Genomic DNA, 14,365 nt, shown 5'->3' with positions numbered 1-14,365 from the left:
ATAAACAAATAAATAACCCCAGGGTTGATGGGCTACAATAGCTATCCAAGAAATATGTATGTAAGGGATAAACTGTGCATACCAGATTTGGGTTCGAGTGGGGGAATAGATCACTCCGTGAACAAGAAGAGTTTGAGGAGATCTTTCAAAAATTATCAGCATCAAAATCATGTGATAAATGCATCTTTACAGGGGATTCACGAAAATCTGCACTTTGAGTTGGCATGGTTGGTAGGGTCTTAAAAATATAATGTCAAGAAAATAATATATTATTTATCCTTTTAGGCTAGTTTATTAGAAATCTTAGTACGATGTTTTCTTTAATTGTATCCATCAATTCGGTAGGCCTACTCAGCTGTTTTAGTAAAAGTGAGGGCACAAGCGTTAAGGGGGGAGGGGCGACTGCACCGACAGACAATTTTCAGGGATAAAATGGGACGACAACGTGTCCTAAAAATGATTAAAAATTGGACAACAAAATGCAAAACGAAAATTTGGCTTTGCCCCCATCAAAGAAAATGCTGGCTACGCTACTGCCAATCCCTGCAGCGCCAACGTGTTGTGCACTTGGACAAGAGTAGACGCTTTACCTTACTTGCCTCACCCCACCCAGGTGTAATAGGGAGCTATTATGGAATAATTACAATCTAAGTGCTGAGAGGAGCTCTATATGCAGTGACAGCAGAATATCTTTGTGTAACACAAGTAGTGCCCGTTAAATCACATATTTATTTATTTATTTATTTAGCTGGGGGGTTTACAACCCCCCAGCTAGGTACTGTTTTTCTATCCGATTCCTCTTTACCTAGCTGGGGGGTTTACACCCCCAGCTAGGTACTGTAATGCTATCGGATCTTTCTTCTTTCTGGCAATAAATTTCAAAATGCTTCTCCTCCTACATGTTACACCCCACAATTACGTAACTTGCACATATGTATCGGCTATATCCAGTGCCCATAGGGTCTAAACAGAATTGGGGTAAATGGTCATTAAGGGGGCATTTCCTGTATTTAACCAAATACCTTCAAAATGCTTCTTCTGCCACATATTATATAGTACAATGATGTCATTTGCATATATGCATCGGCTATACCCCACGCCTAGAACTTGCATACAGAATCTCATGACCAGGGGATCATTTTGCAGGGGTCAGGTCAAAGGTCATGTAGAGGTCAAATTTTCTAAATGCATTTTCTGGACATCTGTTAGGGATACGGGGCTCAAACTCCACAACAACAAACTTACTGACCTGGGGAACATTTTGGAACACTGTGCAAGGGTCATGTCAAATCGTAGAATTTCATTTTCTGGATATCTGTAAGAGGTACGGGGCTCAAACATGGTGACAACAAACCTCAAGACCAGGGGAACATTATGGAACATCATGCATAGGTCAGGTCAAAGGTCATCTGGGGTCAAATCTTAGAATTGAATTTTTGGACATCTGTTAGGAGTACGGGACTCAAACTCGGCGAAAACAAACCCCATGACCAGGGGAGCATTTTTGGAACATTTTGTAGGGGTCAGATACCTCCACAACACCAACATGCCCCAGCTAGGTTTGTGGTCTATGACCACCATTTGCCACTAGTTCTTCTTCTTCTTCTTCTGGCAACAAACTTCAAAATGCTTCTCCTCCTACATGTTACACCCTACAATTACGTAACTTGCACATATGTATCGGCTATATCCAGTGCCCATAGGGTGCAAACAGAATTGGGATCAAAGGTCATTAAAGGGGCATTTTTGGTATATAACCAAATACCTTCAAAATGCTTCTTCTGCCACATATTACATAGCACAATGACGTCACTTACACATGTGCATCGGCTTTACCCAGTGCCCATACCTTGCACTCAGAATTGGGGTCAAAGGTCATTAAGGGGTAAAATCTTACAATTGCCTTATCTCAACATCTGTAAGGGGTGTGGGGCTCAAAATCAGTGACAACAAATCTCATGATCAGGGGAACATTTTACAGGGTCAGGTCAAAGGTCATGCAGAGGTCAAATTTTCGAAATGCATTTTCTAGACATCTGTAAGGGATACGGGGCTCAAACTCTTGTGACAAGAAACTTACTGACTAGGGGAACACTTTGGAACGCTGTGCAGGGGTCAGGTCAAAGGTTATCTGGGTCAAATCTTAGAATTTAATTTTCTGGGCATCTGTAAGGAGTATGGGACTCAAACTCGGTGACAACAAATCTCATGAACAGGGGAACAGTTTGCAGGGGTCAGGTCAAAGGTCATGCAGATGTCAAATTTTCGAAATGCATTTTCTGTACATCTGTAAGGGATAAGCCTACGGGCTCAAACTCTTGTCACAAGAAACTTACTGACCAGGGGAACACTTTGGAACGCTGTGCAGGGGTCAGGTCAAAGGTAATCTGGGTCAAATCTCAAACTCGGTGACGCCAAACCTCATGACCAGGGGAACATTTTGGAACATTTTGCAGGGTCAGATACCTCTAAAACACCAACATGCCCCAGCTAGGTTTGTGGTCTATGACCACCATTTGCCACTAGTTTATTTATTTATTTCATGTTATTTAATTTTACTATCATGTCAAGTCTCCTATAACCAAATGCTAAACCGGTGAACATTTACATTTTTCTCATCCAATTTATCTAGAGCAGTCCATGCATATTTAGTAATGATCTTGTCGTGCCTGGCAATATTTTGGTTTCGCTACCGATAGCTACCGATGATCTAGGTTATGTATACAGGTCTACATGATACCAATACATGCAATTAAGCGGATGTCAGCTTATCATGCGGGTCATTCTACCACACACAAACCACTTTCCAGTGACTTTTTCATTCAATGGTAATTGATCTGAATTTTTATTTGAAAGATTTCTAGACATGCTTTTGGGCTTTACTTACTAAAATTCAAAATAAGTATCAATAATTCTACACTCTAAGAAATAAGTGTTTTAGGGGTTCCATACCCGGGGATTCTACAGGACCCCGGTACGGGACAGTAAGGGTTCTAGAAAATTACGACAACCAAATGGTTCTTTCTAGCTTTTACCTGCAAAAACCAGGGACCGTGCAAAACCCCTTTCATGTCTAAAATGGTTATTTTTAGTTCTTTACAGAACTATTTATTAAGGTTCCACATAGCCTACAGGACAAACTTGGAACCTTTTTTTCTAAGAGAGTAGTAATTATATATAATATTAAATTTGGATTTTTTTTAAGTACACGTGGTATTGGATAATATCACAGTAATATGGACATGTCATGAAGCCGGCATGCATCGCATGATTGATCATTACCTCATGAGTGCATAATTATATTTTACCCTTAAGCATGTAAAGTTTACAAACTTTAACACTGAAGTTGTTGTTTAAAATAATGAATATTATAACTTACCAAATAATTTGCATTCAGTCACTAAATATAATCCAACAGAATAAATGCCACTGCTATATGGTATCGGCAAGGTAGTAAACGCACAGGTTGTTGTATTGGTAAAGGTGAGTAGTGGTAGAAAGATTTTTATCGATGAACTTCCGTCTTTAACATTAACATTGCAGAGATATATAGAAAGGTGTGTAAAACTGGTGTATAGGGAAAAGTTGTAAAGGAAATTTATCAGTTGATTGGTTTTGGTGTGATAACATGTATTGGTGATAGCTGCTTTTAGTAATTTTTTGTCTCACCTGATTTAAAAAGTCAGAAAAGTTCGCACTTAAGGGTAGACGAGGTATTGTTGAATGTTTTTCGAAGCAGCCAAAAAAAAAAATCGATTTTCATTATCTAAATCAATATATTGAAAAATAACACTTCGATGTTTTGCAAAAGTTCATTCTACAAATCATATAATTTGAAAACTTGCTTGATTTACTGTTGCTAATGAGTTATGTACGTTTTACGAAAATGTTGTTCGGCCCTCTTTACAACATAACTCAGGAACCACAGGACCTCCAAAAGTATATCTGTGATATTTGAATTCTTCTACACACTCGCTATGAAATGGTAAACGCAATTTTTGCCAAAGCTCACTACCATTCGCAAGATGCTGTAAACGTGCACAACTCATTAGCAACAGTAAATCAAGCAAGTTTTCAAAGTATATTATTTGTAGAATGAACTTTTGCAAAACATCAAAGTGTAATTTTTAAAATAATATTATTGATTTAGATAATGAAAATCGATTTTTTTACTACTTCGACCAACAATAGGTAAGCCACAATTGGACCTGTTTGTTAAATTAAATTAAATTAGAAGAACTGGAGGCCATGTAAACTTGATAATACCACCTCATCTAATCTAATCAATTAGTAAATTTCATGATATTGCTTCACTGTAATATCTTGCATGATATCATGTATTGGGTACGCATGTAGGTATGGTAAGTAAAGGGAAAAGAATAAACTACATGGTTTTTAGTTGAATTCATAGGTCATGGTTCTGTCGCTGTTGGATGTTGATGTTTTTGTTGTTCTTGTTATTATTATCATTATTATTATTATCATTGTTGTTGTAGTTGTTGTTGTTGTTGTTGTTGTTGTTGTTGTTGTTGTTGTTCGACATAAAATCATAATTATGACGTTTTATCCTCCCATAGAACTGCATGTTAAATGACCAAAATATCCAGTAGGGTTTCTTTCACTTTACATCTGTTATTTCAGCTTAAAATGGACAGCAACCCTTCCCGGCAGTTACTACTAATAGTATTGCAACATTTTGAATAACGAATAACAAAATTAAAATTTGATGGAAATCGTACATTAAGGGTATACGAGGTATTGTTGGTCGAAGCAGCCAAAAAAAAAAATCGATTTTCATTATCTGAATCAATATATTATTGAAAAATAACACTTTGGTGTTTTGCAAAAGTTCATTCTACAAATCATATAGGCCTACGGTACTTTGAAAAATTGCTTAATTTATTGTTGTTAATGAGTTATGTACGTTTTACAAAAGTGTTGTTGTTTCAGCCCTCTTTACAACATAACTCAAGAACTACAGCACCTACAAAAGTATATGTGATATTTGAATTCTTCTACACGTTCCCTATGAATTGGGCAATGCAAATTTTTGCTAAAGCTCACTACGCAAGATGCTGTGAACTACTTTTTTCTGCTGCTTCGACCAACAATACATCGTATACCCTTAATAAAGAAATATGATAAGGATTACGTGATTACGTTTCTGCTTACAGCTGTCATTTGCAAAGGGCTTTTTAATTCACTGAGTATAGCGCCATCCAATGTTAGTTCACTTCATCTTAGAACAACTCAACTATTGGCGAATTAAAATATTCAGTTAAAATTTAACAAATTTCAATACTAGTCAACAATATTGAAGGCAGCCTTAGTACATATTCCGTGTCCCATGCAATTGTTACACCGTCGACTAGTCTGAATCCCGGGGTTTGTATATATTTAGCAAATGATGACGTCATACTGAAATTTGTATTCCAGTTGTCTGACAATTGGGTTTTTGTGTGATAACATGTATTGGTTCTGCTGCTTTATTAGTATTTTTGTCTCAATTTTGGTCTTTTTTTTTGGGGGGGGGGGGTGTGTGTGTATTCTATACGAAAGGTCAAAATGTTTACACGATCGTCGGGTTTTCCTCCCGGCTACATTATACTTGAAGTACATATCAGTAGATTTATAAATTTTATAGATTTTACTTCGAGGACTGTTAAATATAAAAAATAAAAATATATCAATTTTTAATAATTTGCCATAAAGTGTGTATTAGGCCTATTTCACGAATTAAAAAAACAAACAAAATTATTTGATATCAGAAGAACATTATTCGTTTTCAAAATGCAGTTCGGCATGTCTGATGGTCTCATGTGCTCTCGGGCTCCACAAAAATACGTGGAAACGTCGCTATCTGAGCCTTAAAGGCAACTACATTTTGAGAATAGGCCTGCCATGGGGATTTCAACTGGAATAGGAATAGTCCTATAGCCATAGCAAAACATGATTGGTTAAGGGTACGTTATCGCAATGAGAACGGAATTAAAATTAATAATTTGATGATAAAAAAACAAAACAAAAAAAATTAAACATATTAAAACAACGGGATTAATAAAGCGCCTTTTACAAAGTATATAGGTAAATCGCATTCTGGTCCACGACGGATATACGTTGGTGCCTAAATTGACGGAATCGTGCAAGTGACAGCTGGGATGCGTTGTATCGTATTTTGTTTTTTTACTGTGGTACACATTTTTGCTTCTAGAATCCAAATCGCTGGAGCAATTGAACTAAAAACCTCGGTAATAAGAATTTTTGGGCCTGAATGTGAAGTAGAAAACACAGTGTGTTACACTCGGATCACAATCTGGTCATTCACCTTTAAAACGCAGTAAATTGATAATGTTGACTTCGCACCCTTATAATATAAAGGTTACCTCCTGCTGACTGTAAACCTTTGTTAAGGGAACTGGAATGAGCGTTTTGAGCGTTTCGACAGTATTTTTTGTGGGACATGAGAGCACATCAGACATCGAATTGCATTCTGAATACGAAGAATGTCTTTCTGATATCAAATAATTTTCATTTTATGAAATTCACGATATAATACAAATTTTATGACAAATTAATAAAATTTGATATTTTTCACATTTTTGAGATCTAACAATCCTGGAAGTAAATTTTATAAATTTAATGATATATTCTTAAGGTGTACGGTATGTAGCTGGGAGGAAAAGCCGACGATCAATTGAAAATTTTGACCTTACATATTGAAGATATGGATTTTTTTCCCAAAAAGACCTAATTTTTGTTGGTGTTTTGGGAAAAAAATCCATATCTTCAATACAAAAGGTCAAAATTTTCAATTGATCGTCGCCTTTTCATCCCACCTACATACACTTCAAATATAAATCATCAGATTTATAAAGTTTACTTCGAGTACTGTTAAATATCAAAAATATAAATTTTTAATGATTTGCCATAAAATGTGTATTACATTGCGAATTTCAAAAATCAAAATGATTTGATATCAGAAGGACATTCTTCGTATTCAGAATGTAATTCGATATGTCTGATGTGCTCTAATGTCCCACAATAAATACTGTCCAAACGTTCATACCCCTTCCCTTAATGCACCTAGAAATAATTTATAAATAAGGCAATTAATTTGAAGAATTCTGCTCATTGTACAATTTTGACAATGTAGAAATGTTTGGATCTTTGTGCTTGATTAATGAACATAATACATGCATTTCCAGAATCCGTAATCAAAAACTATACATTTAATATGCATTCTCTTTTAGGCCTAAATGCATTCTTAGCTTTCAAGACATTGCAAAAGGTAAAATTTAATGAAATACAATTTCACAAATACTATACCACTTTAGTATATAAATTGAATTATAGCTATATGTACATAGAAAAGGTTAAAATTCAGTCAACCATTTCCGCGTTTCAAATGGGATTTTTGTCTTCATATTATTTGTGGTAAATTTCATGAACTTTGGATATACACTGCGCACAAAAAGTATCCGAACAGATAAACAAAAGCAATATCTTTTGACACTCAACTTAAAGTACTAAATAAATTAATCATTAGATGGGTAATTTTGCATTGCGTATTTTGATACCTCATTTGGCACGATGCGACCTTAGTTATACAAAAATTTGGAAAAAAGCGAGCATTTCAACCAGTTATTTCCCCCTTCAGGGTGATTCCTACCAGCTATCAAACGGACTCATTATAGCGTGACAGATCAACACTCGCTCGCCTTGCTCATACGAGCAAGGCGAGTGATTACCGTGTTTCGAGAAGAAAGTCTACGTATTTTTCAGTTTTGACAAAATGTTTGAAATGCTCTCTTTTTTCATTCAACTTTGATATAACTTGGGAAAATAAGCCGCATCGTGCCCATTGAAGTACCAAAATACACTAACAAACTCCTTAATATATTGACCACTTCATTTGATAATTAGGTTTCGGATATTGCTTTTGTTTTAAGTGTTCGAATACTTTTTGTGTGCAGTGTACATAACATGCATACTACCAAGTTTAATCATTGGGCAGGGAAAACCCTCCATTGTGTCATTGGCCCCTAAACATGTTTAAAGCAAAACCGTCTATGCAACCTCTTTGAAGTTTTGTTTTAAACATGTTCAAGGGCCACAAGAACATAATAGAGAGCTTGCGAAATGACGTTACGTTAACTTTAACTTTAACTTATAGAGATTATAGAGGATTATGTATTCAAACCCATCTTGGTTTTGAATACATAATCCTCTATAATCCTCTAGAAGTTAAAGTTAAAGTTAACGTAACGTCATTTCGCAAGCTCTCTAATATGTATTTCTTGCCGTCTGTTTTGCGATTCACTTACGATATTGACTTTTGCCGCATTGAACGAGGCATGACATATACTACCTGGACGATTGCAACATTTTGGGATTGCCCTCTATAGGCCTAAGCTTTCACTAACCTTTTAAACTCATGCAAAATCCCTGAAGCTGCTGCAGTCACCTTAGCAGCCAGTTTGGTTCCGCTCCCTCCACACATCAGCGAGTGGAACCAAACTGGCTACTGCGCGGAGACCACACTGTGTGCGGAGACTAAACTCTTGCAGTTGAAAGGGCACAGTCCAGACTCAGAGCGAACTCAGCGAACGTCATTTAACACCATAGATTCTATATTCTCGAGTAAAGTCACTAAATTCTACTGGGATATATATGTAAGACCGTACTTTTAAGGATCATTTCTAGAGTACGTGTCACCATGCTATCAAATACACTTGATGGCTATCCAATACCACGATGATGAGTCGTAGTGTTCCTCTCTGAGCGCGAAGCGGACATGGGACGTTGCTCTTTTGAGCATCTTGTCTTTTGTCATTGATGAACGTTCCTCCTCCCTCATCAGTGGGGACGAGGAGGAGAGGAACACATTCAGAGTGGCGTTTAAAATTCTAAAAGATAGATTTGGCCCCTTTTGCTAACTCAATTGTTTATTTATTTTTAAAATAATTCGTTGCTGTTTTGACATACTGTCGTTTTTCCAATTTTTGAAGACCCAATGGAGAGCACCAAAGTAAAATACGTTTATTATTATCGAAGAATATAATCAATAATATATCTGTCTTTGTTCTCAACACAATACAAACTGTTTATTCATTCACTAATTTAGTAATTAGAAGTAATCAATCTGCAAACTCATACGACAGTATGCCAAAATATGCACAATTTGAAACCCTATGTATTAATAATGATACGACATTGTGATACGACAGTATGCCAAAATAATAGGCAACTACAGTTACACGGTGGCCTATGGCGACGTATCATGATACGACTGTATGTCAAAATACAGAATGACGTTTTCGGGGGGGTAAATAAAAACATGTATCACACTAATTAGTGCCATATCTCATTAACGAATTACATTTAGGTGTCAAAACTTATAGCGTTTCATTCACAGATTTTGAAAGTTTATATAACTCATTTTGCCCAAAAATCGTCATACGACAGCAGTATGTCAAAACAGCGACGAATTGTTGCTTGGGGTGGTATAATATTTAATGGAGAGTTTGAGAAATGCGGTTTAAAAACAAAAATTCAAGCAGAGGGTTATCTAACCACTCTGTCATGAAAGCATCCAGAAATAGAAGTGAACGCCTAAATCGTTAGTACAGGTAAATTATGAAAGAAAATACGTCAATTTAAGGGATGGGGTATGAACGTTGGGACAGTATTTATTGTGGGACATTAGAGCACATCCGACATATCGAATTTCATTCTGAATACGAAGAATGTCCTTCTGATATCAAATAATTTTGATTTTTTGAAACTAGCAATGTAATACACATTTTATGGCAAATCATTAAAAATTGATATTTTTGTTATTTAACAGTACTCAAGTAAACTTTATAAATCTGATGATTTATACTTAAAGTGTATGTAGGTGGGATGAAAAGCCGACGATCAATTGAAAATTGTGACCTTTCGTATTGAAGATATGGATTTTTTCAACACCAACAAAAATGAGGTCTTTTTGGGAAAAAAATCCATATCTTCAATATGAAAGGTCAAAATTTTCAATTGATCGTCGGCTTTTCCTCCCAGCTACATACACTTTAAGAATGTATCATTTGATTTATAGAATTTACTTCGAGGACTGTTATATATTAAAAAATGGGAAAAATATTAAATTTTAATAATTTGTCATAAAATTTATATAATATCGTGAATTTCAAAAAATTAAAATTATTTGATATCAGAAAGACATTCTTCGTCTTCGAATGCAATTCGATATGTCTGATGTGCTCGTGTCCCAAAAAAATACTGTCGAAACGCTCAAAACGCTCATTCCAGATCCCTTAAGAACAATAGTTTTCTACATTTCCTCATGCACTACAATAATACGAGTTATGTATTATCTAGTTAAATAAAAGACCATTTATTGGAAATCTTTTTTGGTCTGGGTAAAAACACGCCACATTTGTTGAAAATTAGTGATTGTATTAGGATAAAAGAATTCCAAAGATATGCTGTTGTGTGTGATCATGACGTAAAAAATCAGCTTGCGAAATGGCGTTCTAAATGCTGAAAAATAAAAGGCGAGCACACTGCTAAGGGACACACCATTTGATTATCGGCGGGATGGGATTTTGGGTCAGGCGTTTTCCCCCTTCAATGTTAATGTTTATCTTTATACAGAGTTGGGTAGGGAAATTTTATATATAACCTTACTTCTTAATGAGCGTTACGGGGGAGGGGGGGGTCAAAAAGTTTTGCATGTCTATGAAGGGGGAGGGGGTCAAACAAGTTCCAGGTTCTCTCGAGGGGGGAGGGGTCAAAAAGTTTCGACTCCGTAAATTTCCAGTGCCCAGCCCACCCCACCAAAGTATTTATGAACACTCCCTTAACACTGTAGCCCCGATCCACCAGCCTGTATATGAGACGTGCCATGTCAAAAGGAGACACTTTTGGGCAGGTTATCAATTTTGAGGTTTTTACATATCTTAAATAAAGAGATATTATTGCTCCACAACGCCGTTTTCCCCAATGAAATCGGACATTCCTAAGCGAAGATATTGTGTTCGTAAGTTATGGAAAATTGGAAATTGAGATATCGGCCTTTAAAAATAATATTATTGACAATCATGACAATGTTGAGAGTAGGAATTACCTTGAAAATGTCTCAAAAAATACAAGATACAAGCCAGTTATATTCCGGTCTGAAACTACCAGACAATATTTTAAACATTAGTAACATCACAAATTTGCAACAAACTCAAATTGTGAAAAAATCACCCGGGCATGTTTTTGGCTATTTCTCCATTTACGATCCTGCCCAAGAGTGTCCCCTTTTGACATGGCACGTTACATTATTATACGCATGAGCATGCGTGGCTAGTCTGCATTACATGAAATAATTATGCTATAGGGCTATATTGAATATACCTACTAACCACCTACATGAAGGTATAAAGGCACCAGTCTTGTTCCTGTGAAGAGTTTCCTTGTGCTCTGCTTCTATTACAGTTTATGGCGAAATTTGACCAGTGTTGACTGTGAAAAATACTTGATACATCTTCGCTGAAATTCTTGTCATTTTAAGGTATGTTTGAAAGCCGGTATGTAATTGACTGATTGGACCATTTGAAGAGCTTTGAAGTGCCAGACCGTTCTGTGCTAGTCTTGGTATACTTTTCTTCCAAGACATGGAAGACAATCGTAATAAAGTGGCACTTTGGTGTGTGCCTCGCAGCCTTTCCTCTGCCTTTTGCAAATGTATCGCCGAAGTTGAAAATAGTCAGATTTTTTTCGAATACTTCTGTGCAGCAACCCATGCTGGACCTGAGCTAACTATACCGCAACCTAATCGACCCGCAGGACTCGTGTTTGAACCTGATTTTACGTATAAATATGTCAAGGAAGAAATGGAAAAGGACATACAAGGGAAGACATTGTATTTTGTCAAAGATATGGCATTTACAGTAGCTGGAAAGTTTGATATGCTCCCAGAAGGATACCGACATACCTTTTTGATTCGAAACCCTGCACCAGTATTTAGGTCTTACTACTCGTTACTAGCAGAGGAAATTGAATTACCATCATTAAAGTCCTTTCTTCCAGAATTTTATGCTTACAAAGAGATGTGTGATCTTCACGACTACGTTACCAACGAGCTGAAACAGGATTCTGTTATTGTTGACGCTGGGGATCTGAAGGCTGACCCAGAAGGAATAATGCGTTCTTATTGTAATTCCACTGGCATTCCTTTTCAAGAAAGCATGTTGTCATGGAAGCCCGAATTACCGAATCCACCGGATTGGAAAGCGGCGTCCCTGTGTTGGGTGCGGAATAAACAGATTGGGACGTACAATGCAGCTTTTGGAAGCAGCGGGTTTAAGCACTCTGTGGATGGTGACACTCTATCGATTAATGTGGAAGAATTATCCGGAGAAGTCAAAGAATGTACTGAGTACAGTATGCCTTACTATGAAAAATTGTATGCACTTCGTCTTAAGCCGGAATAATGAACTCATGAGCAATGATATTGATAAGTCTAAATTTGATTAACAAATCAACGTTGTTGAAAAGATTACCAACGAAATACACAACAATAGCTAATAACTCAAAGCAGGGGCGGCCAGGGTATTTTGATAGGGGGGGGGGGCAATACAATTGTTGAAATTTGTTATGCGGCGAGACAGCGCCGGCAGCCGCGCCTGCGCGACACAGGGGGGTGTCTGGGGGTGGATGTGCCCCCCCCTCAGAATTTGGGACATTTTCAAAATGAAAGCACAAATGAAGCCATTTGATGCACCATTTTCTCCCTTTTTGGGGTTATTTATTTATTTTCAAATCGCATTTTTTATGGATTTCATTCACACGACTTTCGGACCGCTGGTTTTAGGCATGGACCTACTCAATTACGTAGTAAATCCAGCACCTTTTGGCAACAGAATAAGTTCATGGTACAAATGTGCACGAAGTGCGCGAAAATTTGCGATATTGAAGCTAAACTGGTGAAATCATGGGGGAAAAGTTAAATAAAGTAGCGCGAAGCGCGCAAAAAATGGCACTCTTTAGGCTAAAATGACCAAATTATGAGGTTACTTTGGTCTGAAACCCACATACAGGCGTCAACATTAGGGAATGATTATATGGACCATCTACCCTAAAAAAATCAGTAGCTGCACCTAACGTGTTTAAATAAAATCCCTTTAAAAAGGAATGTGCTAGGACAAGGTCGTTCGCAATGAGTAACTTCATATTATTTTTTATAAAATGGCCAAAATAATTTGAAGTGCAAAGATTAGGGTGACAAACCAACAGTGCCACTAAGTTTTATTAGTTTATTAATAACAATCTTTGTTTAAACAATGTAATTCCATAAACTCATAATAGCATTTGCAATACATAGAACTCGTTTTAAAGTTGCATGCTTGTAAAAGTCAATTGAATTGAACAAGAATGTACTATGACATTAGCGTATTCCGATTGAAATCCATATACCCTTTATGGAAGACATTACCTTAATCTTCCACACAGGGAGTGTGAATTTCACATGGAATTACCTATGGGTGACTCCATTCGAAATTCACATCTTGTGTCAGTGAGGACGATTAAGGTCTTGTCTTCCATAGGGTATATGTAAATTAACTGGAATAACCCAACTACATGTATATTACCTGGAAAACACTGGAAACACCTCTAGTCTGCAATGTTATGCCTGTATACAATAATTGTATCGGCTTGCTTAATACCCATAACGCACCTGTTATATTTATGAATTTGTCATTGTGAAAACCAAAACAAAAAACCAAAAAAAAACCCAAAAAACCCCCAAAACAACAAAAAAACAAAAACAAACATGAGATGCTTTGTTACCTTTTTTATGACATATAGATTTTGAAGAGTAAATTTGACTTTGACATAATTTATCGGCCATATCACATAGTAGGCTAATCAAATTAAAAAATCACTCACCACTAATTGTAACAGTGAACATTTAATCACCATTCATTTCAGAAAAGTATATTTAAAAAGATAAAAAGTCCCCAAAAGTCCAAGTAGTGGAACAGTGCCTAATTTGCATGAATCCAAAATGGCCGCTTATGCAGGGGTGAAATGTCAAGTTTGATCAATTGTTGTTAAAAATATTGTATTCATTTCGTCATAAGGATTCAGAAAAAGTATAGTTTGACCTATCTCCGATATACATTTCTTGAGTTATAGGAGAAAAGGTCAAATGTCAAAATTTGGATTCCGGGGGGGGGGAAAATGCTCTGATTTTGATAAAATGGTTTCATATTGCTCCGCTTACAGAAACATTTAAAAAAAGAATAGTTTGCCATATCTCAGCTAGTTTGTTACCTTGGTAACATGGCAAAGAAGGTCGAATTCCATTGAGCCCTGC

General features: G+C 36.5%; 2 protein-coding genes and 1 non-coding gene across 3 annotated transcripts in view; 2 read left to right on the top strand and 1 right to left on the bottom strand.

Moving 5' to 3' along the window:
* LOC140146187 (uncharacterized) overlaps nt 1-3,438 on the bottom strand; it is a 224,846-nt gene extending 221,408 nt beyond the window's left edge. The window contains exon 1 of the mRNA XM_072167962.1: nt 3,380-3,438. The gene's annotated coding sequence lies outside the window, so the exon portion shown is untranslated. The remainder of the gene's footprint in view (nt 1-3,379) is intronic.
* A 5,236-nt stretch (nt 3,439-8,674) lies between these two features.
* On the top strand, nt 8,675-8,896 carry LOC140146891 (small nucleolar RNA U3). The gene has a single exon (XR_011858336.1). It is a non-coding gene; the product is annotated as a small nucleolar RNA U3 (small nucleolar RNA).
* A 2,764-nt stretch (nt 8,897-11,660) lies between these two features.
* On the top strand, nt 11,661-12,479 carry LOC140140559 (uncharacterized). Its single transcript, XM_072162320.1, has one exon. The coding sequence runs from the start codon at nt 11,661-11,663 to the stop codon at nt 12,477-12,479; it is 819 nt and encodes a 272-aa protein (XP_072018421.1).
* The last annotated feature ends 1,886 nt before the right edge of the window (nt 12,480-14,365 follow it).

The sequence above is a fragment of the Amphiura filiformis genome, chromosome 2 (genome assembly GCF_039555335.1).
Source record: "Amphiura filiformis chromosome 2, Afil_fr2py, whole genome shotgun sequence".
NCBI classification, from domain to species: Eukaryota; Metazoa; Echinodermata; class Ophiuroidea; order Amphilepidida; family Amphiuridae; genus Amphiura; species Amphiura filiformis.
Note: the sequence above shows the minus strand (reverse complement) of the source record. Positions and strands in the feature narration are given on the sequence as shown.

Bases quoted from the DNA above. Each gene is read 5' to 3' on its own strand.
- LOC140140559 (XM_072162320.1), top strand. From the start codon at position 11,661: ATGGAAGACAATCGTAATAAAGTGGCACTTTGGTGTGTGCCTCGCAGC.